A 24433-nucleotide genomic window follows, 5' to 3' on the forward strand; every position below is an offset into this window, starting at 1 on the left:
TATGACGTTTTCATTCGGCCCGGGAGATGAATGCCCTATTTATAAAAGCTGCGTTCCACGATGCAAATCGTACGTGGGACTTAGCACGATAGGTTATGTCGCTGATAAAAAGCAAACATTCCTTTCTAACCATTAGGCGTAAGCGTAAGGGACGGATGCTTATTGCTCACAATAGACGGTGCTATGCGGGGCCCCTGTTCAGTCATGGCAGCTCACGCTTGGCAGACTTCGACACGTTGGCATGAAATTTACGACGCGTCAAAAACAAGTCAATTTCTCAGTGGAAACCAACGTAACGTGACACTTGTGAAATAATGGCGTTTGCCGACTTTGACAGACGGGCGGTGGCGAAGTTTGAAGTTCCGTTTCAGAGTATCTTGTTGTACAGTCAGCATCAAAAGTAAAAGTAGCTATATGCTTTCGTACTTTGTCGTTTTACATTTACGTACTAAACGCCATGCAAGATAGTCAATGTGTCAATGTGACTGAGTAAAAAAGTAGACGACCGGATGGCCAAGTGGTTAGAGAACCTGACTACGAAGCTTGAGGTCCCGGGTTCGATTCCCGGCCGGGGCAGATATTTGTATGAATAATACGAATGTTTGTTCTCGGGTCTTGGGTGTTTAATATGTATTTAAGTATTTATTTATCTATATAAGTATGTTTATCCGTTGCCTAGTATCCATAGTACAAGCTTTGCTTAGTTTGGGACTAGGTCAATTGGTGTCAAGTGTCCCATGATATTTATTATTTTATTAATCCGCTACTTTTGATGCTGGCTGTACGTGTTTACTTACTTTTAGAATTGTTAATCCACCTGTTAAGAGTAAGAAACTAGGGTATCTGACATGCTGACGGTATGCTCCTAGCTACCTTTTCATACGGATAAAGTCAGTACATTCCAAACATAAGAACAACTAGCTAATAAATCGATGGTTGTGTTGTGTGTTTTGTACAGGTAGAAAATTAGGTAGCACCTATAAATTGTCTCGGCTTGGCCTCGCCTAAAAGTTAAGTAACTACAGGCAAATATTCAAAATAGGCTATGAAGATGCATCAGCCTGGAGATAGCCAATGTTGGAACATTTTAACGTCAAAGAAATACTTTGTTTTGGAACCCATTGCTACTATGGTGAGCGAAACTGATCCAGTGCCAGTTTGCATTGCTTTGCGGCAAATAATTTAATTTAATTTAAGCATGCAGTTGCAGTATACACGAAATGCGGTTAATTAAATCAGCAACCTCCATCCCACTTTATGTTATAAATTGAACAACTTTCTCGTAAAGTTCTGCTCACTCGCCAGAAAAGGGCCTGCATGAAATTTTTATCGATCAGCTGATTGATCGGGTATCGAATTATGGGTCGTGATTTTCAAACATCATAGTTAAAAACACCTACTTATTAAGCGAAAGTTGTTGTCCGTAATGTTACTTTTATAATGTTACAAGTAAATCTAATTTGTATTTCAAAGCTCGCTGGCTATTCATTTGTACTTAAGAGATGGGCTTATCTCAAGAAGAAACATTGCTAATTTACTCGTAATTACGTATCTACTATGAGTCCATCTCTTTTAGGAAATATATCTGAAATCTTGTTCGGTGCTTTATCACGAACTGATTTGAGCTGATGAATATGAAACGTGTTTGGAGGAACAACACATTGCACAGATTTTTCCTTCCCGCTGTATAAAACCCCCGGTTTTAAACCGGAAAACACACTCTGTCTAACGCCGTTGGACAAATTCAAATTCAAATATTTTATTTGATTTTAAACACAAATGCGTGCAAATACATTTGTGGCGTTATCTGGGAAAAGGTACCTTGTTGTCGGTATTGAGTTATTGATATCCCCATAATCTACATACATTTAGCTATCGAACCATGTAAGAAACATGCATGTAGGTTTAATAGATATTTTTAAAAAAAATGTTGAAGCTCAAAAGCCAGAAAAGGTGATTATGAGAAAATTGAATTCAAACTTATACACCCAATAAAAGTATGTTATTGTTGGAAGTTACATAGATGACATGCTATTTGAGGAGTAGATTGTACGGGCTTTCAGGTTTCAAGAACAATTTTGTAATTGAACAACGGTTTTCCTATATAGTTTACCTTGCCAAAGTGCATAAAGTAAAAAAAAAAGGTTGATGGATTTTTTACATTTTTTTCTATTTATAGTATATTTCCATTGGATTTTATCGAAGGAAAAAATATTATGCGTAATTGGACACTAAATAAGAACTACTCCGTTTTGAATTAACGTTGTTTATTATATAAAAAAAATACTTTAACAAAAATAACTTTGTTGTTTACAAATGTAATTAAACAGTCAAAATCAACAAACTTTTATATTTAGTACGCTAAAACATAGCCAAATGAGACCAAATTAACTCAACAAATCTTAAAAAACTAGTTTTTTCAGTCTCAAAATTCAAGGTAAAGTTTAGTAAAAAGTTGGTACAATCACTATATATTTTCTAAAAGGTACCTTATCGTCGGTGGTAAAATATTTAGTGATTATGAAGTGATATCATTTGAAAACGACTAATAACTTACGATTAATTTTAATAGTCTTAATTTAAGAACATTGTAGTATTAAAACTCTTACCAAAAACCTATAATTTTGCCTCAACACACTAAATGATTAACGTATTTGAAAAGGTACCTTATTGTCGGACGAAAAATGTTTAGTGACATAGTTAAGAATAAGATCTAAAAAAATGCTTTTGATTTGTAGTTGTAACTATTAATCGTTATTATTATTACTATAAATCAACCTCTAAAGACCAGCAGGTGGTAGGACCTTGTGCAAGGTCCGCCCGGATTGCTACCACCATCTTGCTCGCTAATCCTGCCGTGAATAGCAGTGCTTGCATTGTTGTGTTTCGGCGTGAAGAGTAAGCCAGCCGGTGAAATAACTGGCATTTGAGGTATCCCATCTTAGGCCTCTAGGTTGGCAACGCATCTGCAATCCCCCTGGTGTTGCAGGTGTCTAAGGGCGGTGGTAATCTCTTACCATCAGGTGACCCACTTGCTCGTTTGCCATCCAGTCGAATAAAAAAAAATAAGAAGGGCCTTATCACACTAGCGATTCGCGGGAGAGTTGAAAGCGAGGCAAGCGTGCAGTGAATTCGCTGCGAGCGTATAACGATTTCGCCGCAAGCGCGCAACGATGTCGCTGCTGCGAGCGCATGGCGAGTTCGCTGCTTTAGCGCCAAAAACGCCAATTCGTATAATAAATAGGGCGTCTTCGGCGCTAACGCAGCGAACTCGCAGCGACATCGTTGCGCGCTCGCGGCGATATCGTTTCATGCTCGCGGTGAAATCGTTACGCGCTCGAAGCGAACTCGCTGCGCGCTCACCTCGCTTTCAACTCGCCCGCAAATCGCTAGTGTAATAAGGGCCTAACTGGCTACCGCTTAAGGGTGGCCAGTTATTGATGATTTACCTTACTCTAATTAAACGCATTTTATGATGATTCTTGACGTTTTTTACGCGCCGACAAGCACCGCAATGGGCCCGCGTGGGAACTAATGCCCAAGCTCTCTCATTCTGAGAGGAGGCCTGTGCCCAGCAGTGGGAAGTATAGGCTAGGATGATGATGATGATGATGACGCGCCGACAAAGTACCGACGTCCGACACGTCTTCCAAACCGATACCGAGCGCACAGAAAGCATTCAAGAGCGGCACCGACAATAAGGTACCTTTCTTACTAAACTTTAAGGGATGTTTTAACTCATAAAGAATCGATTTATAAACTTGTGTCTCTGTCAAATTACAATTTAGACCCTGCTTATTAATATAGAGTAAAAAAATAAAAAATGATTTTTTTCGACATTTTACTTCAAGCGCGATTATCTCGGAAACTAGAACCGACAACAAGGTACCTTTTACCAGATAACGCCACATTTTGTTACCTTACACACACACACACTTAAGAGCGCTCAGATTACTTTTTACTCTGATATCGAATTCCACTTAGCCATCTTTTAATATCTGTTTTAGTTTTACAGCCGCACAAATTGAACTATACTTAGGATTTACTTTGGATTTAGTTATGTGATATGTTTGATGTGTAGGTAAGTAGGTATCTGTATTTTAATACATCTCCTCCAGCAGTAAAAAACTACATCCATACAAGTAATTCAAAACTTTCCAAAAATTTTAAATGGTCGTTTAAGTGTTACGGTCAGGCCAAACACAAAACAATTAAGGTGCGACCAAACCGCTACTTAAAAAACGGTGACGGCACGGAATCGCAGTGTGGCACCGTTTGCGCACCGTTTTTAACGCATGCTCTCCACGCCGCTGATTAAAATACGGTATCGAACGTCGTAAACTTCAGGTCTTTACCGAACAAAAGTCGTGACGTTTACGGCACGTCACTGCGATTCCGCACCGTTTGCGTATTTTAAGCAGCGGTGTGGAAAGCATGTAAAAAAAAAACGGTGCGTATACGATGCGTCTCACTGCGATTCCGTATTTCAAGCAGCTCCGTGTGGAGAGCATGCGATAAAAACGGTGCCCATACGGTGCGTCACTGCGATTCCGTGCCGCCACCGTTTTTTACGCAGCGGTTTGGTCGCACCTCTATCGGGTACGGCTAGCGCTCCTCAAGTATCTATTAGACCTAGTGCCATCCACCAAGACGCGTGATTTTGACAAAATAAGCCATTAATGACATTGTAATAAGAACTACGGCACGCGTCATCGTGAATGACTCTACCTATATCACTTCAAGCTTCAAATAATGACACCGTTTGTCTCACCTGTAATACTGCGTGACGACCTCCTGCGTCATATTCTTGCTGGCATCCGGCTCCTCGACCCTCGCGAGCCCGAAGTCGCATATCTTGAGCACGCAGTTGCTGTTCACCAGTAGGTTTCCTGGCTTGATGTCGCGATGGAGAATGCGGGCCGAGTGCAGATACTTAAGACCTGAGGGAAAGGAAGCGTAAAGTTAACACTGTATATTTGTTGCAGTGTCCAATGGACGCTTTGGATAAAATTCATAAATTCTCCTGGGCATTCGGGTGGTCGTTAAAAAAGTAGGATTTCCGTGTACGGTCGAACTAACTGAATCGTGACCCACTGTGGAACCTTTTCGTAGAAAAAGTCATAGTGACATCGCATATCTTGACAAGGAAATTCATTATGAGAACGTTATAGGTGAGTCAGGAATCAAATGGTACGATATACCGAAGAATGTTTATGGGCGGTGGTGATCTCTTACCATCAGGAGACCCACTTGCTCGTTTGCCATCCAGTCGTATAATAAAATAATAAAAAATAAAACGTACTTATAATACGGACAGATCGATTCACAAGAGCTGGCACGACTGGATTGAATGAAAGTATGTCACTTGGACATTTTTGTTGGAAAATGACAGGTGCATGACATTTTCATATTTGTGTGAAGTGTAATCAAATAAGTAACACACAGATACATTCATTCAGTGATTCAATCGATTCGTGCCAGCTCTTGTGAATCGACCTGTAAGTCAGAGATTTAAAAAAAAACGTATGTACACTGGAGGCCTATGTCCAACAGCTTGGACGTCCTACGGCTGAGATGATGATGATGATGTACATTAGGTATGTTATTCTCGGATTTTACTTGCATGTTGGACATCGCACATAGGGGTATTTGTTCGATCTACGCGGCCAAAATTATTTTAGTGCAGATTCTACTTCTAAATGGTATTAATAATTAAAAGAACGGTTGCCGATTTAAAAATAAATATAAATTGTATTTATTAGAAAAAATAATATTATTCTTCTTGGTGTGGCGTCGCAGAAATTAACATTTCGATTGTTCCTGCAAGAAACTTTGCAAAAATTTTAACAAAAATTTGAAAATATGAGAAATTTGTTCTTTTTACGCTTCTCATGCTGCTCAAAAGAGGGTCCGAGCTGAGAAGCAAATTAACAACAAGCAATAAAAAATGCTGGACATAGGCCTCCCCCAAGGCTTTCCACTCAGACCGGTCTTGTGCTTTCCGCATCCACCGCGATCCCCCGATCTTAACCACCAGTGTCCAGCAGTGGACGTCTTCCGGCTGACATGATGATGATGATGATGAATAAAAAATGAATTTAACGTAAATCATAATTTTAGTACTTTTTTCGTCAACACTTCAGAGACCTAAATAAACGCTTATATCCTCGACTTTCCGCGGCGTAATTTTAAACAGTAAATCTTTTCAAAGGTTTTTCTAGTTTAAAAACTAACAGGAATTAAAACCGGATCTATTATTATTTATATTCAATTCCCACTGCTTAAATATTAGGGCACAGGTTGCCTGTGAGAATAATGGGAGGGTATAGGTAGATATTGTCTACTGGTTACCTCAAAAACTCTTTTTTTTTTACTTGTCGTGCATTTTGTGAAATTGATTTATGGCCGCGTAGATCGAACCAACACCCCTATGTGTGCAGCGCGTGGTAGCGTTTTTGTTTTTGTACTTGTAGTTTTTGTGTATACATATACTACAAATTATATGTTCGTATTTTAATGTTCTGTCAACCAATTTAATTCCTAGGCCACCACAGAACCTTGTCATTGTGACATGTAACGTCATCTAATAAGCAATGCTAAAGACAAACCAATTTTTTTTTTTACTAAAGCAAGGTTCTATAGTAGCCTAGGAATCAAATTGGTTGACTGTATCTTACTATTATTATGCGAAGTTAGAAAGCGTCAGTAAACGACAGCTCTGAATTTTAGATTCACATCAGTGTGTTACAAAACATAAAATTAAATTTATTGGTTATATCGTAAAATCTTTCGAATAGTAATAAATAATTATAGAATACCGCATACAGTTAATTCGATCTGTATAAAATTGAATAACTTCAACTGTCTAATTAGCAACGATATAATAAAACGATAAAACTAAAAGCTATTTTTTTTTATATTAGTGGAACCTTATACGGTTCTCGATAATATTCCGTCCCCGGACCAAATTGCGGGCTACATCATTGAAAACTGATACGCCGCTAATGGACCAATCAATTTAATGTACATTGTATAAGCGTTATCAACTGCCAAGGTGAGTTCGGAGCACAACACCCAGTAACCACTTTTGGGCAGCGGCGAACTAGACACGAGATTCTATTTTGTCGCGTCGCTCGGACGTTAATCCGGTTTTAACTGCTTCAGTTCAGCCGTTACTGTCCCTGCGCACCCCGGAAGGAAAATAATGCTCGTGAAATAAAATGTTTATATTATAAAGCTTTCATCACAATCGTGCTCAAGCAGAGGATCATGGGTCAAAATCTGTGCTCGCACCTCTGAGTTTTTAGAAATTCGTTTTGAGAAGTTTACCATGACCTTAGCGGTAAAGGAAAACATGGTGATGAAACCTGCGAAGCAATTCAATGGTGTGTGTGAAGTTCCCAATCCGCACTGGGCATGGAAACTACGGCCTTTGCATTCTGAGAGGCCTGTGCCCAGCAGTGGGACGTATTTAGGCCGGGGTGATGATTGATGATGGCTGATGGCTGATGAATCATTATCCAAACTGCTCCATTCCTTCCTAATGAATGACGCTGTTATAATTTACACACATCCGTTAAGACCTTTTGATACAATTGACACGGATAAATTCCTTTTGATATCCTAATACGCGTTCTAATGAGATTTTCCTACTCCATGTAACCGTCGTAAATCATAAATGTTTACTAATGATAAACATTAGAATGTTCTGGCGAATTAGTACATTAGGAGCTCGAGGCTCCGGTCCAGGTTACCAACTAACGAGTCCCCGACCATTCTTTGAACAAGAACAATAAATAACAAGTCGTGTTGCGCTCCAAATGTAAATTGCTTTTGTGAGAGAGTGCCAGATTCTATCCGTTAGTCTTTACATAATAAATGCGTAGGGAGTAGGTAAGTATAGCTCATTAGACATGACGTGTCTCGCCCCAGCCCTTTGCTTTAACGAAGCCTGAATAATGACTCCAAAGAACCAGGGCACGCCGGGGGATTGAGGCGAACTGAAAATAATGTAGGTACACTGGGAGTAGGAAAACCTTCGTCAGTTATTAAATTGATTCCTTTATAAAGTCATAGACTCTTAGTACGTTTTGAAACCAAAGCACGAAGTAGACAAGGGCATATCAAATTATACTTACTAGACATGATAATAAGGGTCAAAATAGTATACACCTCTAACATATATCTAGTTTCATATCAATACCAAACCTTTTTAATAAACAGCGTAATAAGAGTTTGAATCAAATAATGTTCTATTTAATTGTCAGTGTTTGTCCGTGCCAAGGTGTAGTGGTAGGGTTGGTATGTTTTTTAGCCGTTGTTGTTTAGCAGGTTGGCAGTTTGATGCAGTATGTCATAAAGCAGATTATCGCTCTCGCTCATACTGAGCAAAGGAAAATAGATCTTAAGGTGACGAACCTTTTTTTACTCCGACTGTACGTACGTGGTTGTTTTTACATTCAGCTCACCGTGACACGTTTCACACCTTAAAATTGTTTCCGCATGAGGTTTTCGCATTGATTTTTCAAGTTTAAAACTATTAACATTTGTGGATTTAAATGAAATATGTTATAATTGATCTTTGGACGTTGAAAATAATACCTGACTTACATAATCTGTTTACTATCGAACATGAAACTTGCTGAAGATGCCTAAATTATGATAAAACTGATTCTTCAACTTTCCATTTCGGTAATGTACCGATAGTGACATTATCTTTGATAATAAAACACTAAAAGGAAAAAAGGAGGCTGATCCTATAATGCCATATCCGACTCTTCGCGAGAACTGTATTGACTCTTGTAGTTACAATAATACCCGCTGTAAAGTGTTTTAATAGTTTTATTGCCACAAGAACATTAGAAATTGTTATGTAAACCAGTACGAGCTAGATGTCGCGAACAAAATCCTGAAGACCTCAAGTATAAACTCACGCGCGCTCGGGATTCGTTGATTTGCCTGAAACGAGCCGTGACGAGAATCATATTCTTGTTCGTAAGCAGGTAACGCATGATGTTTAAATTTACAAGCCGTGGTGGCCCAGTGGTTTGACATGTGGCTTAAAACCACGGCTTTCAGCTCTTGAGATTTTCGAAATTCATATGCGAAATTGCATTTGAAATTTATCACGAGTTTTACGATGAATTAAAACATCGTGAAGAAACCTGCACAAACCTGCGAAGCAATTCAATGGTGTGCGTGAAGTTCCCAATCCGCACTGCATGGGCCCACGTGCAAACTACGGCCCAAGCCCTCTCATTCTGAGCGGATTAGAGGAAGCTTGTGCCCAACAGGGACGTACCTACCTATATATAGGCGAGGATGATGATGATACTAATTACAATTGATTTCAAGTATAGGTATCAGCAATGCTCAAAGAATGCAATCCCATTTACCAGATCTCAAGATACTAAAATAGTACCTAATTATAGCGCCATTGATCGTTTTGAAAACAATATTTCTGCTTATCTAGACCAAGTTTTCTCCATACAAATTCAATTTGGAATAAGGAGCATTAAACCAAGCCCTGAAACTAGTCAATTAATGCAGGCCGATTGTAAATTCTAAGCGATAAGGTTGTTCGTGTTTCACGCAAACTTTGATAAGTTTTCTATAAAGTGCAGACCAGCATTATTTTAATCATCAATAATACAAAACATCGAGAAAATGGGTGAAAATAAGTACTCTGATTCTACACTACATAGATTAATGAAATTATTCACTATAATTTCTCTGATATGCATCGATAAGATCTCAATCATCCGTACCTACTAATATTATGAATGCGAGAGTTCTGCCAATCTGTCTGATACCTCCTCACACTTAACCCTTTTTCAGACATAGTGCATATAGTGACCACATAAATGTGCACAAATATTCGACCTTACTAAATTCACGCGTTTTTAAATGAATCCCTCAAAAGTAAACAACATAAAGCTGTGATTAATTTTGTGCTAGCGTATCTTAATTCGCGGGGCCTGGAAAAGGGTTAAATCAGTTTCAGTTTAAGATAAAACCATCAAGTTAAATAGCCCTTCAGCCTTGACAAAACATAGTTCTTCGCAAGACAGAAGTATGTCTTAAAGTAAACCGTCGACGTCTGACTCCGTCTGACGACAGTGCCATAACAAATTAACACCGACTCGTCGCGTACAGTTTAATTTCCCAGCGGATCGCAGTTTTCACCAGCTTACCTACTCTATTCGGCTTTTAAACAGAAAGGACAACAAATTAAATGAGTACATTAACAAATTATGTTTGCGCTTTGATTATTATAAAATAATAATAAAAAAACAAGTCTAAAAAGTTTAGATAATATTTTCAAAAATCGCTTTGCTTATGGAATATTTTTTTCAGGACAGAATATATTTAGGATTAAATATCACACGTAAGAAAGGGTGAAATTGAAATCGTGATACGAAAATAGCGCTTCAAGCTTAGTTAGTGCATTAACTATTTATTTAAATTAGTCTGATTAGGGGTTTCCTTACATTGAGTTTGTGCATTATATCGTCCAGCATTTACTGATCTTGAAACACTAAAGTTGACTTTGTCTAAACCAGTCAGTCAATGGTCAATTGCACGAATCTCAGTAGGTAATTCAAATAAAGGCGGTCGACCGAATGTAGATATTTTCCACTGAAAAGAGGCGAAGTGAAAAATTTACACGCTCGATCTTCATACATTTTACTATATCTACCTACATTACATAATGTCATCCACTTTTCTGTCTCACTCACTCGCTCACTTTTTGTATGGAGATTTCTTCATTTTTTCAAACGTGCAAGTGCAAACGTTTTAGTTTAGCGTGATGCGCAAACATACATTCCATAAACTCATTTTATTTATATGTACAGTTTCGATACATTTGTTTGAATCATAACACTGCCAACTTTTAATATAAACTACAGTATAAAGTCGTCAGGTCCGTCACACCGCGGGTCGTCGGCCGGCGCGCGCGCCGGACCGCAACGCTAGTCCTTGCTCCTGCGCCCAACGGGGACAATGCACCTTAGACCCCATTAACGCTTCAATTTCACTCGGGAAACACAGTCGACAGTTGAAAGCTTTCCGTTGAACAAGGGGATTAAATTTGAAAGCACACAAACATGTTAAAGCTCCGGGCTACTACGAAACTCGAAACTCGAAGTTCGTGCCGTGCGGTCCCTCTGACACTTATACTGTTTAATACGAGAGCAAGAGGGACCACACGACACGAACTTCGAGATTCGAGTTTCGTAGTAGCCCTGCTGGTTTATTGTGTCAAAGAGCATCACCTACGCGCTTCGGAAGCTAAGCCAAGAAGACAAGCATAACAAAAAAGAAGAATTTCAAGCGGTGCAACGAATTCGTTAGCCGTTTGCGAATGTTCTAATTTAATCTCTCTCTATTTGAGGACTCCTTTAAGAAATATATATACGCTTGGTTGTAAGAAACTCGAAGTCACGCACGGTCAATCACTCAAGAGACCTATAAGCCAAGTACTTATAGGCAAATAGAATCCTTACCAAATTTAAATTAAACAAAACGTCGCATACAATGTTTACGGTAGGATGGCGCAACGTTTTGGTTAAAACGACACTCAAACATTCTTTATTGAACCAGGTGTTGAGTTCCAGCGGAATGCAGTAACTTCGGTATGGAATACGTTGTTGAAGACACACGGATATCACATTCCCTGAGGCACAATGAAGAGCAACAGTTAATCGTTTCACACCGTGATGTTTGCTCACGCGCAGCGCCGACACCGGCCAAACAGGGTCACATTTAGCGTTAAAATGCCAGCCTAATATATACATTATATACTTTTTCTAACAGAATTTTGAGTCATTGATATTTCTATTTAATAATTTAAACAAAACGTTGCTGTGCAAGCCGCTCAGAGAAATTTCGTTTTTTGTACCCATATTTACTCCTTACATTTGTTAAGTGCATGTTGCTTTGCATGGTTTGCCCTCGTGGAGGGTGGAAGAATTTCCTATCTCAGAAAAATTGTCCCAACTCCTTGTCTTCATCGTAAAGTTATCCCTCTGTGCAAAAATTCATCTTTCCAGGTTCAAGGGCGTGGGTGGTTGTTCAGTCAGAACTTCTCCTTTAAATAGTGAGGTTAACTGAAAAATATATTTTGCCATGATCAAGAACATTCATTGGTGTAGAAACAGCGCTAAGCAGCTATTATCATATAGAAAATATTGCAATAGAACCATTGCTAGCTTGATCATACATATGTGAAAGATGCTCTAGCGTGATCTAATCAGGGTAGGCTATTTACGGCTGAATCATCTTTTCTATCGTTTTCCAAACCCAGAGACTCCCTAAATTAAAATGTAAATAGGAAATAACAGTAAGTACAGTGTCCCAACATATCAAACAGTTCCTGTACACCGAGTCCCACGCTCGGCTGCTGCCACATGAAGCTGCTTTCACAATTAACGGCCTGACGCCTCCCGCCTTTATAGGATCGTCGTTCGTCGCGTTAATAACAACGGCCTATCCGCTGGAAGCCTTCCAAGAAATTAACAAGTACAGAAGCCCTTGGGATCGCCTGTGCTTCATCAGATCTCAAAGATAGATTAAGTCGGCATCATCGAGAATCTCGACATGTTCCGGGAAGTGTAATCATGTAATCAAATACTTTAAGTGGTGTAAGTTAAGTATTGTACGTTTTAATGGTTTGATAAAAAAACCGGCCAAGAGCGTGTCAGACATGCCCGAAATAGGGTTCCGTAGCCATTATGAAATAAATTAAGTAATATTATTTTAAGGATTTCGTATTTTGTACGGAATATTCCAAGTTTAGGTATATTTTATACCTTAGGCTGCTATTTACTCTTAAACTACTAATAATTCTCAAGAAAACTTAACCGTTAAAGTTTTCCTTGTACGTTTGATATACTTACTACCATCTTGATTTTTTCAAATTTTTATTGTACTATTTTGTCGGCATAGTTTACATATATATTCGTGCCAAAATTATAGCTTTCTAGCATTGATAGTCCCAGAGCAAAGCCGCTGACGGACAGACAGACAGACATGGCAAAACTATAAGGGTTCCGTTTTTGCCGTTTTGGCTACGGAACCCTAAAAACTAAGTTAGTAAAGATAACATTGTTTAGTTTGTTTTCTTGGTTCGTGAAATAAATTTATTAGTAGGTGTATCTATGTATAAGTCCTTGGACGTTACAAAAGGTAATTCATAAACACTGAGTAGGTTGTTCAACTAGGTACTTTTAGAGGGCAGTTAAGCTTACTTACCTATCAAGCAAAGTGCAGAGTAACATATGACGAAAACATAAAAATCTAAATTTTTAATGAGTAATTAATCAAAAATTTAAGGATACTACGAAATTTTAATTGGAACAGAACAGAGCACGTCTTTAATTGTAGTCATTCTCAGGAGGACTATTAATATTAACACAATCTCAAACAATTATTCTGATATAGAAATAATACATAATTCCTTGTGGATCTCATTCAAAACCAATACAATGAATTATAGATACATACACACATACACACGCAGCTCTACACCTGCTTCAGCTCAAATAGCGTTTTATTACATTTATATATAGGTAAGTAAGTATGAGGGAAGACCAGAGGCCTGTGTAACGCGAGGGTGTTCACGAGAGCATACACACTCTTTCTAACCTCATACTATACCGTATGACAGAAAGAAGGGTGAAAACAATTGTGATTCAAGTGTGTTGGACAATAAAGCCTCAGGGGAAGAGATAATCATAAGTATATGAGTGGTTTATAGCTGGCCCAGGAAGGTTAGCATGTAGTGACATGCTGTTACGATTGAAAATGCCGTAGCTGTCCAGGGACAAATTCCAGTATAATTAAATAAATAAATAAATATCACGAGACGATTCACACCAATTGACCTAGTCCCAAATTAAGCTTAGCAAAGCTTGTGTTATGGGTACTAAGCCACGGATATATATAATTAAAGGATAACAAGGTTGACTTGACATGACCAGAATTAGCGACCAAGGATTTGAAGGTCTCACGTGTCAACAAATGTAATGTGAGAATATAATATTAGGTATGGGATCGTGAATAATCGTGTCCTGTAAAAATGACCTCGAAAAGAACATTTTTACAAATAGGTACTACTTCTTCTCTTCTCTTTTAAAATATGGCGTTTCTGTCCTAATTAATAGGACAATTTCACCAGTGTCAAAGTAAACTCTCTTTGAGAGTGACGTTGTACGGTGGTTGTAGTTTTTGCAACTTGATAGTAAAATTCCAGAAACCACGTGGACACAACTTGTGCATTAAAAAATGTCAGACACGAGAGAAATATAGAATTTTGTGATCACTGTTCACTGTTAAGGTTAATCGCCGCATAAAACACTATCAAAATTATACTTCAACTAGCCAAAGAAACTGAAATAGCAAAATTAGATATTGTCTACATCCGCCATGTTCGAATGCTACAAATCGAATCTTACAAATACTATTTCTGTAACCAATTGAATTTGTGAGTTTTAACCGTGGGTTAACCATGCCACAGAGTTTTAACTTAAACAGTCGTTTCATTAGTATCATACTTCCAGCAGAGGGTACGCAGAGCATCTGAGGAAAAATGTAAAGCGGGCGAAGCAGCGCGACGGAAGGCCAATCAAACTGTCTGAGAAAAAGACAAATACCCCATATCTTGGGCTCTTGTCGTGTAACGAAAATGTGAAATGATTATATTCTGTATGTTTGTACGCACCGCCCTCTTTCCTGCGGGGAGCGACATGTCTCCAAGCAAATTCCATTAGTGAGAGGGATAGACTCGGCACGACGGGCAGGACGCCACTTTCCACTTAGCGGTTTTTCCGTCGGCTAACGTCTCCACCCTTGCCCTTCTCATCCGTCTGCTGTGTCAATTACGTCATTCTTTTTTTAATGAGTCCGTCGTTATTTTCGTCTCCGAATAGTCTATGCCATACACTCTATGGTGATACTGTACTTTATATACTCGCATTAAGAAAGCAATTATCATTAAAATGCCACTTTGGTAGTCTAAGGCGATGGAACTTTAAAGGCGCCGGTTCGGAGGTAACAGAAGGGATTGACATTAATCAGATTAAATCCCTGGAACAAGCCTACATTACGGGTGTGCTCTGTCGGAGTCGGCGGCGATTTCCTGAAGGAAAAAGCTCGCATATAAATTGCCGGGCGAGCCGGCGCGGCACCGGCCGCCGAGAGGACCGCGGCTGCATTTCCATAATTCCGCTCGTTACCGCGTAGACAACGTCATACCCACAGGCTTGCGATGTAATCTGTTCGCCTCCTTGCTGTACTAAGAATAATTGATGTAAATTTTAATGATCTTATACCACGTTATTCGTCAGGATTATTAAAATGAAGTAAACGAGCCGTTCAATCCCATTATGAAATTTGTATTAAGAATTAGTAATTGCATGGAGTTCCTCTTGTCGGGGTATATGCATTCGCATGTCAAATGCGCGGTGACTTGGTGCGAGTCACGCTCGGCAGCACAACATACATTATTAATTCGTAGCGGACGGGCGGGCCTTGCAGGCAGGCATCACGTTTTTATAGCGAAATAATCCCGCGTATTCCACCTTACGCAATACTACAACGAAATGCAGGAATCAGGTTGTTTTCTCAACACATCTCACGAATTACTTATAAAATTGTGCACGTTTAAAATTTAAATATGATGTTATTTTTCTTGAAAACATGAACCACTTTTTCATCCAATCTGCTAAAGAAAGAATTGGCTCCATTTGTATTTCTCGCTAACTTACAATTAGGTAATCCTCGAACAAAAGTTAAACAAAATCTCACATCTCTTTGTGCTAAAAAGAAACAAAGGGAGCCATTCATTATGTATACTTTGAAAAAAAAAAAACCACTGAAGCGAACTATCTCGTGTGTCCCGAAATGAAAAATTCTGTAGAGCCCATAGACTGTGAGCTGTCGACGTGACAAGTTAGGGCAGGGACCATCAAGGCAGTGCAACTATAAAGTTTTTAATTAAACGCGGCAGGCAGGCACCGGAGGCTTAACGATCGCATATATCTACATTCCCTTGGCGCTTTACTCACAGGAAATCTCTTTGGACTACACGAATAATTGCGCAATTTATAATACAGCATCAAGGGTGGGGCAGCGAGATTCTTTTCATTCTGCAAATGGATACATTTTACTTACGCCGGTAATCATCTAAAGTTAGAGTGTGCTTAATGTTGGGGTGGAATTAGTTTTCATAAAGTCGAGTCGGATGATAGCTTAATGCTGAGCAGGGTACGTACTCGTAATGCAGTAGTTAGTTCTTCTGGGAACGGTGTACGTGTGGCTAATTGATTAACTGGGAGGAGCAGTAGAGCGTCGGAGGTTTTAGATTCGAATTTGTCTCATCTCCAAGTAGAAGTGCGTTGTGGTCTGGGTTGTGTTTGTGCTAAACGAGAATTTATCGGCGGACATCGGTGCGGCGCTCTGAGCGCGGCTCGCCCGCCGCCCGCAATCAACCTTCGCCGTTGTTTACAAAGCCGCTGGGCAAATGGTCCAAGTTTTACGGTGCCGGACCCTCCTCTCGTTGCCGAGATTTTACTTAATAAACATTACCCCATGGCGTGTTTTATTTATAATACCAGGCATCATTAACACGAAGCATGATGGTTTATTATAGTAGGTATCTACAGAGATACGAGCTCACAAAAGAGGATTGCGCTGGTTCTAATGAGAAAAGTTTCCCACAGTTCCGAAACTGTTGTCTTAAACTGTTAAAGAAGTTTCAATATAAAAGTAAAATATAAGTTTTAGCTTCAACACTGGCATTTTTTGTCAAGATTTAATCAAAGCTTACTTTTACAATATTTCGGACGGACAATTCGCGTAATACCTATTACAATTAATCATTTCGCGCACATGTGTACTGGGTAGAGTCCAAGTCGTCAATTTAATTATGACATTTATTTGTGTTGGGAGTTTTTCTGTTCGGTACCAAGTTAAGCTATTTGCACAACGAGCATCAATTAATCAAATCGCAATTACCTAAGATCTATGAGAGCAAGTTTCTAGAGTCTTATATACAATGCTATTTATCTAGGCATTTGAGCTTGTTCAGGAACTTATGAGTACCTTGTCAGATATCAAGCTATTCAACTTCAAGTAGGTGGGTACTCAATACTTTTGTGGTGTATAATTTAAACTGCTTCCGTCACAAACAAAATACAATCACCAAAAATTTTAACTTCAACTCAAATTAATTTAAATACGAATCCCGTTTTCTTCAAAAATGGTTCCTCAATGTGACAAAGTTATAGATAAAGCATGATATAAAATATATTTATAAGCAACCAAGGTCATACCAAGTGACTAAACACATCACAGAAATCAAGGATATTTACGTAAAGTATACACTCACCTCTGAGTATTTGGTAGAGGAAGACTTTGATGTGGTCAGCGGAGAGGTGTTGCGGCGAGACGATGATTTTGTGAAGGTCGCTCTGGAGCAGCTCCGTGATCACGTATCTGAGTGCTTTGGTTAAGGTGGTATTGATGAATGCAGTGGATGTTATTCGAAAATAGGTTAAAAACTTTGTACATTTTCGCAAACTGCAAAATTGAAAGTACGAGCCTTTGATTAATACTGTTCTCAGTAAGCTGTAATCAGAATACAGTTAGCAATGCACAAAATGGTACCAGAAATGTTGTTAAGGTAAAGTGGATTTTATAATAAGATATTTGTCCTGACCCTCGCGAACCCAAGTCACGGTCGCCGGTTTCCAATAAAGCCTGAGCACAATATGGAGGTAAATAAAGATTTAAACACGCCGCTTCACCGTTAACGGTACTGGAAGACAATACCGTACTAAATCAAGTATTGAACGTTACGATCCGTGACAAACATAAAGCGCAATTTAAACACCCACGCACGGAAGGGTGGCAGCGCCTGGGCACCGGGAATGCCCTCCCTTCTCCCTTCGCAGGACTGTAGGGCCGCTCCGGACCGCACCGTCTCGACCGTGTTATCTCGCTTATCTGTTCGCCCCTCGTGGCCATTATCAAAATTACACCAGGGCTATTCGGGACTGCGATACGCGACCGCAAAACGATGCCGACAGTGACATTGATAAAAAAAAACAATGCGTTGTATTATTTAAGTCTGGACGGGTTTTACAGTCATGTCGCATTTAAATCTATCAATCAAGTAAGTGCCGGCGATGTAGTGATTAAAACGAACATGAAAGTATCATGAATGGTAATCTGGCGGCGCTTCGTTCATTACGGTTTAAATAATGTATTGCAGTAGCGTGGCGACGGGTTGTAGCGCTGCAGATAGCAATACTTACACAGCCAATAAGTAGTATATTCATCGGTGAAATGCTTTTCAAGTACCTTTGGCTTCCTGGATATAGTTTTATTATTAACTCAAAGCAGATTTTCGAAAAATTTTAGGTTGTACAGTTAGCATCAAAAATAGCTGCACACTTTCGTACTTTGTCGTTTAACAGCCACGAACTAAACGCCATGTAAGATTGCTAATGTAGAAAAAATATCCGCTACTTTTGATGCTGACTGTACCTACCTATATGCTTTGTTTATTTTTAATACTCGCATTGCTCACCAGAGAGAAAATTACTACTCAATTGCTGGTAATGTTCACGGCGGCAAAGCAAGGAAATTGGAGTTGATATTATCGTTACGGATGAAGAACAAGTGACTTAAATTGCAGAATAACTTTTATAAAACTTGGATGCGATCTTATTCAGCGGTCGTGACGTGAGTTGGAAAATAAGGTTTTGAGTAATACCGCGTAAGGAGGCAATAAGCACTTGGTGGGATCAGATGTCGGCGCGAGCACTCAGGAGCGACCGACCGTACACTACACGGAGCACGCGAGACCTTTAAATAACGGCTATAAAGGTTCACAACCAAACCGACGCATTAGCGCGCTATGTGGAAAGTACTGCCCTGCAGAATATAATTGGGGCTCGCTTAGTCATATCATAACTACCCCGGGCTCCCCACACGCACAGAGCTAAATGCAGGACGATAGCTAGATGATAATGGGATGCTAGTATCGCGGGTCATGACAAATTGTAGAGTGACCAGATTGTGACAGCTGAGACAATAGGCAAGCTCACATATATAGTATATGTTGAATATAAAACTCTGCTATAATAAAAGAAAATTATAGACCGTCTGAAAAAGATGCTATAAAAATGATTTTTATTTCCGAATTTAAGTCTGCCCGCGGCCCAAATGTTAATCACAAAATCGTACAACTAAAACTGCGTTCATTATCAACAAAGCAAACATTAAAAAATATTATTGCTTAGGTACATACAACATAACACATTTTCAAATAATCACTAGAGTCACAATCTAAACTTATTTTCCTGTTTCGGTAGGAAAGAGTGCTTGATTGTAGGTAATGTGTAGTACCTAATTTCCTCATGTAGGTAGCTTAAAAAAATCAACGATGCAACGGCTATATGGTAGACCATAATATCCCCTTGTGCTTGTTATACCCTTGACATTATTTTGCCGACATTATTTTATTGATGCAGATTAGATCATATAATTATTGTAAGTTGTTAGTACCTCAATCGTGTATAAAGGTCGCGGTAACCCGTTGAAAGCTGGTCGACATTATCCGAGAATGCCTTTATTCAGCAGTGGGTGTTTTTGACAAAAAAATAAGGTAAGTACCTAATTTGAAGAAGTGAAGAATGAAGATTGATTTATTTGCCAACATGAACAATGATTACACACACATTTATAATGATTAGCAACTTAATCAATGCACAGAGCATGCAAAGACGCTCACGTTCAATGCTGCCCGCATATTAACAAATGCCCAAAATCCGAGTGTCATAAAGCCGAGTTTAGACTTGCAAGAAAAATCGTGCAAATTGTATAACGTTGCGACTCTCGATTGACCACTACAATCTTGTTGGCTTTAAGGGCCTCGCAATGTAATGCAACTTGCAAGTCTTGCAAGTCTAAACTCGGCTAAGGTATCCTCTTTCCCGAGGCTCAAAGTTCCAAGGCACTTTAAATACCAACTGTTTGCCTACAGGAGGCGTAATAAACAAGTTTCCTATACTCGTATGTGACTAAACTGTGGAAGTTTACGTAAGATCGAGTCCAAGTTCGCGTTGACCTCGTAGCAGTTGAATCAGTCGCTTGTCACTTCATTACTTGTTATTGTGCTGCGATGTTACTTCTGTTCACGCGTAACTTAGCTAATGGCGTAACTAACGAAGCTTTCAAGAGTTAACCCGCGGAATTAATGCATAATATTCCAAGAACAGGGAAACCGAGTATATGTACTGCAAAAAAGAGAATTTCTGATAATCTTTATGAATATAGGCATGCTACTGTGTAGTTAAATAGTTGTGTCATCGTACACTATTTTCTGCAAATAAATGACTTATGACTTATGACTTATGAGTATTTTATTAGATTAGATAATGAGATTATGGTTGATACTTTTAACATAAAAGACGCGAATTATTACGCATCTGGGCGGAATTTGTGTATAAAACAATTAAAAACCTATTAGAAGTTTACTGATCCATACATATGAATAAAATGAAAGTAATAAACAAGAAAAACGTAGATGATTACTGGAAACTGCAGATAAAAGAACAATGAAGCGGGCTTAGTTCATCAGCACAAAAAAAAACAAAAAAAAAAGCAATGCGGGCTTGGTCACGTAGTGCGGTGCGGTCGCTGCTTAATGTGTCTCAACTGCACAATAGAAAAATAAGTCTACTGGTGCGTCGCCACTGTACCGCAATAGGTACGTCGGCGAACCGCGAGAAGTCTTAAGCTAAGCGAGGCCATTCAATGTGGGATGTAATGACATTTCATCAACCACCATTATCTGAAGACGCGTAATAAAAGCCCTAGTTGAATCTCGACGTGAAAGTATTTCGATGACTGCCATAAGATTGCGCCTGAAGCTACGCAAGAGACGCTCAATCATACGTATTTATACGTAATACGATACAGATTATCATTATTGAATGATAAATCATTTTAATGAAATTAGTCATCATGCAAGACATAATTCACTAATAATCAATAACAATCACACTTATGATAAATAGCCAATAAAATTAAAATACACGACATTACCAAGGCATAACATAAGATAAGTCAAAAAACATTAAAATATCGAGCTTAAACATTCCTGGAAGAATATTTTAGTGCATCTTGTTTTATTAGTTGATATGAAAGCAAACATCAGAGATATAAGCGCGGAGCGCCCCGCCGGGATGCGCCGGCGTCGGGCACGGCCGTCCCCAAGTGCGACGCGGTAATTATTTACAGAGGGGCTGAGATTTTGCCCCTGCACGAAGCATGCTAGGGCTGTAGACTGAAGAGTACTGTCGAAGTTTTGGCATGAATTATTATAGTCGTTAACATATTCTAGTAACATCACGTCTTTTGTAAATTGAGTACCTACCTACTTTTTCAAGTAGGCAATCAAATAAATAAAAACGTAGCCAGGACCATTTCACGATATATACATAAGAAATAATATTATATGAAGTGGATCGCCGTCTGGGTTATAAAACACGCACAATAAAATTCATGCAATGTTAGGTAATATAAATACAAATTTATTAATTAAAAGCAAAATGTACAAAGTACGGGGGAACTTAATCACGCACGTGATGGTGGAATGGAAGCTTTTCATAATAAATTTCACTGTAATTTCTTTGGTCGATGTACGGGGATGTCAACATGACGGTAGCACAAAGGCTCCAAGCCTAGTACCTGATTCAGTTTCTTCGACTGTACATATAAATAGTTTTAGTAGAAATGTATGTGCGTGCGAAATAAAACAAAATATTTTTCTCCGCCGAAATTAACGCAAAACAAGACGAAAGCAAACGCCGTTAACAGAACGTATTTCATCTCATTTCTCTGAAATTTGTTCGTTGTCATTCTCCCGCCACTCGTGTTCTTGGATTTACGTCTGTTTGTTTAGCGTGACAAGCTCGCGGGAATCCAAACATCTTATAAATGAATCCGCAACTCGCGGCTGACAACCCTACCCTACAGCTTTCACTCCGCGCCTGCTACGCATTTGGCCCCATATTTGATTGGTTATGTTTCCTTCTTCAAATTACAATGAAGCTGCTTTACTTGCTTATACAGCGCTTTATAAGTTCATCTTCTTACTACATTTTATTATCTTGATCAATAACGTCCGCTTGTTATTTCTTGAGTTTCAAACTTTGAAACTTCTTCGTGCGGAAATGAACAAGTAAATAAAATTAAAATTTTATCCTTGAGAAATCTGCAAGGCTTGTACACGTACAGTGAGAAAAGCTAAGGATGAAGTGAATCCTACTAATGTTATTTATAATTGCGCAAGTTTGTTGCTAGTAAGTGCGTGCGTGTGTCTGTTACTCCTTCACGCTAAAAGGGCTAAACTGATTTGGATGAAATTTTGTTTGTATATAGCTGGACATCTGGAATAATACATAGGTAGAGTAATATTTACTCCGATCTTCCCACGAGATGGGACAAGATCGCTAAATTTCAACAGCTGGGATTAGAGAAATGAAATTTGACGCGGCTGATTTCTTGCAACGTTAATGAAATCCACGATGGAATTTTTGGGAATACTCACAGGATTTGTTACAAAGTAACGGAATTTCAATTCAATTTCTAGACTTAATGTTTTCCGCGTGCGAAGACCGGTAAAGGCTAGCTGAGAATAAATATCCCGATTTGAATTGACAGCTCTCGTAAAGTTTAGGGCAGACCATTCGAAACAGTAAAACACAGCCATATTCTCTAGTTAATAGACCGGATGTTCTGCAGCTGTGCACCCGACTCGCCCACAAGCGTTCCAACAAAAAAAGTCTGGGGCTCCACTACACGCCATTAGTTTCGAAAATTTCGTTGAAAACGTTAACACGTTAACGTAAACGCTCCCGATGTGTGCCGAATGGTTGCAATAAAACCGATAGGTTATCGTTATCTTTGTTTTTGACCGATAAACCATTTGCACCGAGGCCCACGCCTGTCGCTTGTCCCGGCAGCAGGCATTTGGTTGAAGTTAACTCATAGATTCGGTAAACGTGACTAGTTACGAGTATGTACATATTTCCTATTATTAAGTATTAAGTTACTGTGAAATTTGGACGTCAATTGTTTTTGTCGCTTTGGACAATAATGCTTTGGTTCCTACGTCTTAAATACTTACTATTGTTTGAGAATGCACGATGCAGTACAAGGCCCTAAACAATACACACTTAGCTGTAAACGCACGGCTACCGGTACATGAATATTTCATAGCTCATGGTTATGCATATTATAAAGAATAAGTTGTAGCGTTATAGATGTCGCAATTTCAGAATGCGTCTGAGTATTTTACATTTGACATGCGTTGAAAGATTTTGAAAGATGTTCTTCAATAATAGGAAATAACAGGTAAATAGGGCGACATTGATGAATCATGCACATCAGTTACTTCATAACAATGGAAGCCGTTTAGAAAAAAAACTTTTGCGTGCCACCATTATTGTTCGCTTAGAAGTCTTACAACTAATATGCATAAGGGACCACCATTTCTAGTCATGAATGAGCCGCATAACGGAGACGGCGTATGGTTCATCTAATAAGAGATTCCGCCTCGGAAATATTTTAATTGGTTTTATCTACGACTGTTGTTTAATATAAACTCATTATTAGGTACAATATCTATTACAAATTTACATAATAAAATTAATATTAATTATATATATATTATACTATACATATTGTTGTTATTTTAATTTAATTTTTTATTTATTTACTAATAAATAATTCTAAAGCATGTGCTTAGTGTGAAACCTGGCATGTTCACAATGCTGTAGTTATAAGTGCATTCAAGTGTCGGATGATAAAAAAGTGGTTCTCAGGGGCAATAAGGAATTCCAACAATGCTCGTGTTCAATAAGTTGAAGAAATATAATTGAAATACAGTTGGAATATATGTAGGTCTGGCTTAAGAAATAACCTAGAAAAAATACATTGTTGATGTTGGTTTCAGTTCAGTTTTAACCCGACTGTCCGAAGGAGGGTTATGTTTTTCGAGCGTATTATGTATTATTTTATTTAGACTTATGTTGAGAATTAACAGAGCCTTTTTTTCAACATCATTTAAAGTCAAAATCAAAATATTTTTATTCAATTTAGGCTATAACAGCACTAATGGTTGTCAAAAAATATATATACCTACTACCGGTACCACCCAAGTAAATTATACCTCTACCATTGAAGTAAATTATAACAGTAGCGTGGGCTCATGTAAATTCTCTTTTGTAATACGTCAAAGAGCGAGACGCAGGCTTGCGCGTCGCTGCCCCTACTATATTATCACTCGGACGGTGGAAGACAGGCCCTGGCTAACAGTTGGTCTTTTAGTATATATTCCAAAGAGGGTTTTATCATTGAA

The 24433-nt window shown here is 38.7% G+C and overlaps 1 protein-coding gene across 1 annotated transcript in view; it reads right to left on the reverse strand.

The window, feature by feature from the left end:
- The window catches only part of nmo (serine/threonine-protein kinase nemo), a 126635-nt gene that overhangs the window by 14320 nt on the left and 87882 nt on the right, over positions 1 to 24433 (reverse strand). Inside the window, 2 exon segments of the mRNA XM_074087569.1 lie at positions 4772 to 4940; positions 17390 to 17496. Coding sequence (XP_073943670.1) covers positions 4772 to 4940; positions 17390 to 17496 — 276 coding nt within the window.

This window comes from Choristoneura fumiferana, chromosome 5 (genome assembly GCF_025370935.1).
Source record: "Choristoneura fumiferana chromosome 5, NRCan_CFum_1, whole genome shotgun sequence".
Lineage (NCBI taxonomy): Eukaryota > Metazoa > Arthropoda > Insecta > Lepidoptera > Tortricidae > Choristoneura > Choristoneura fumiferana.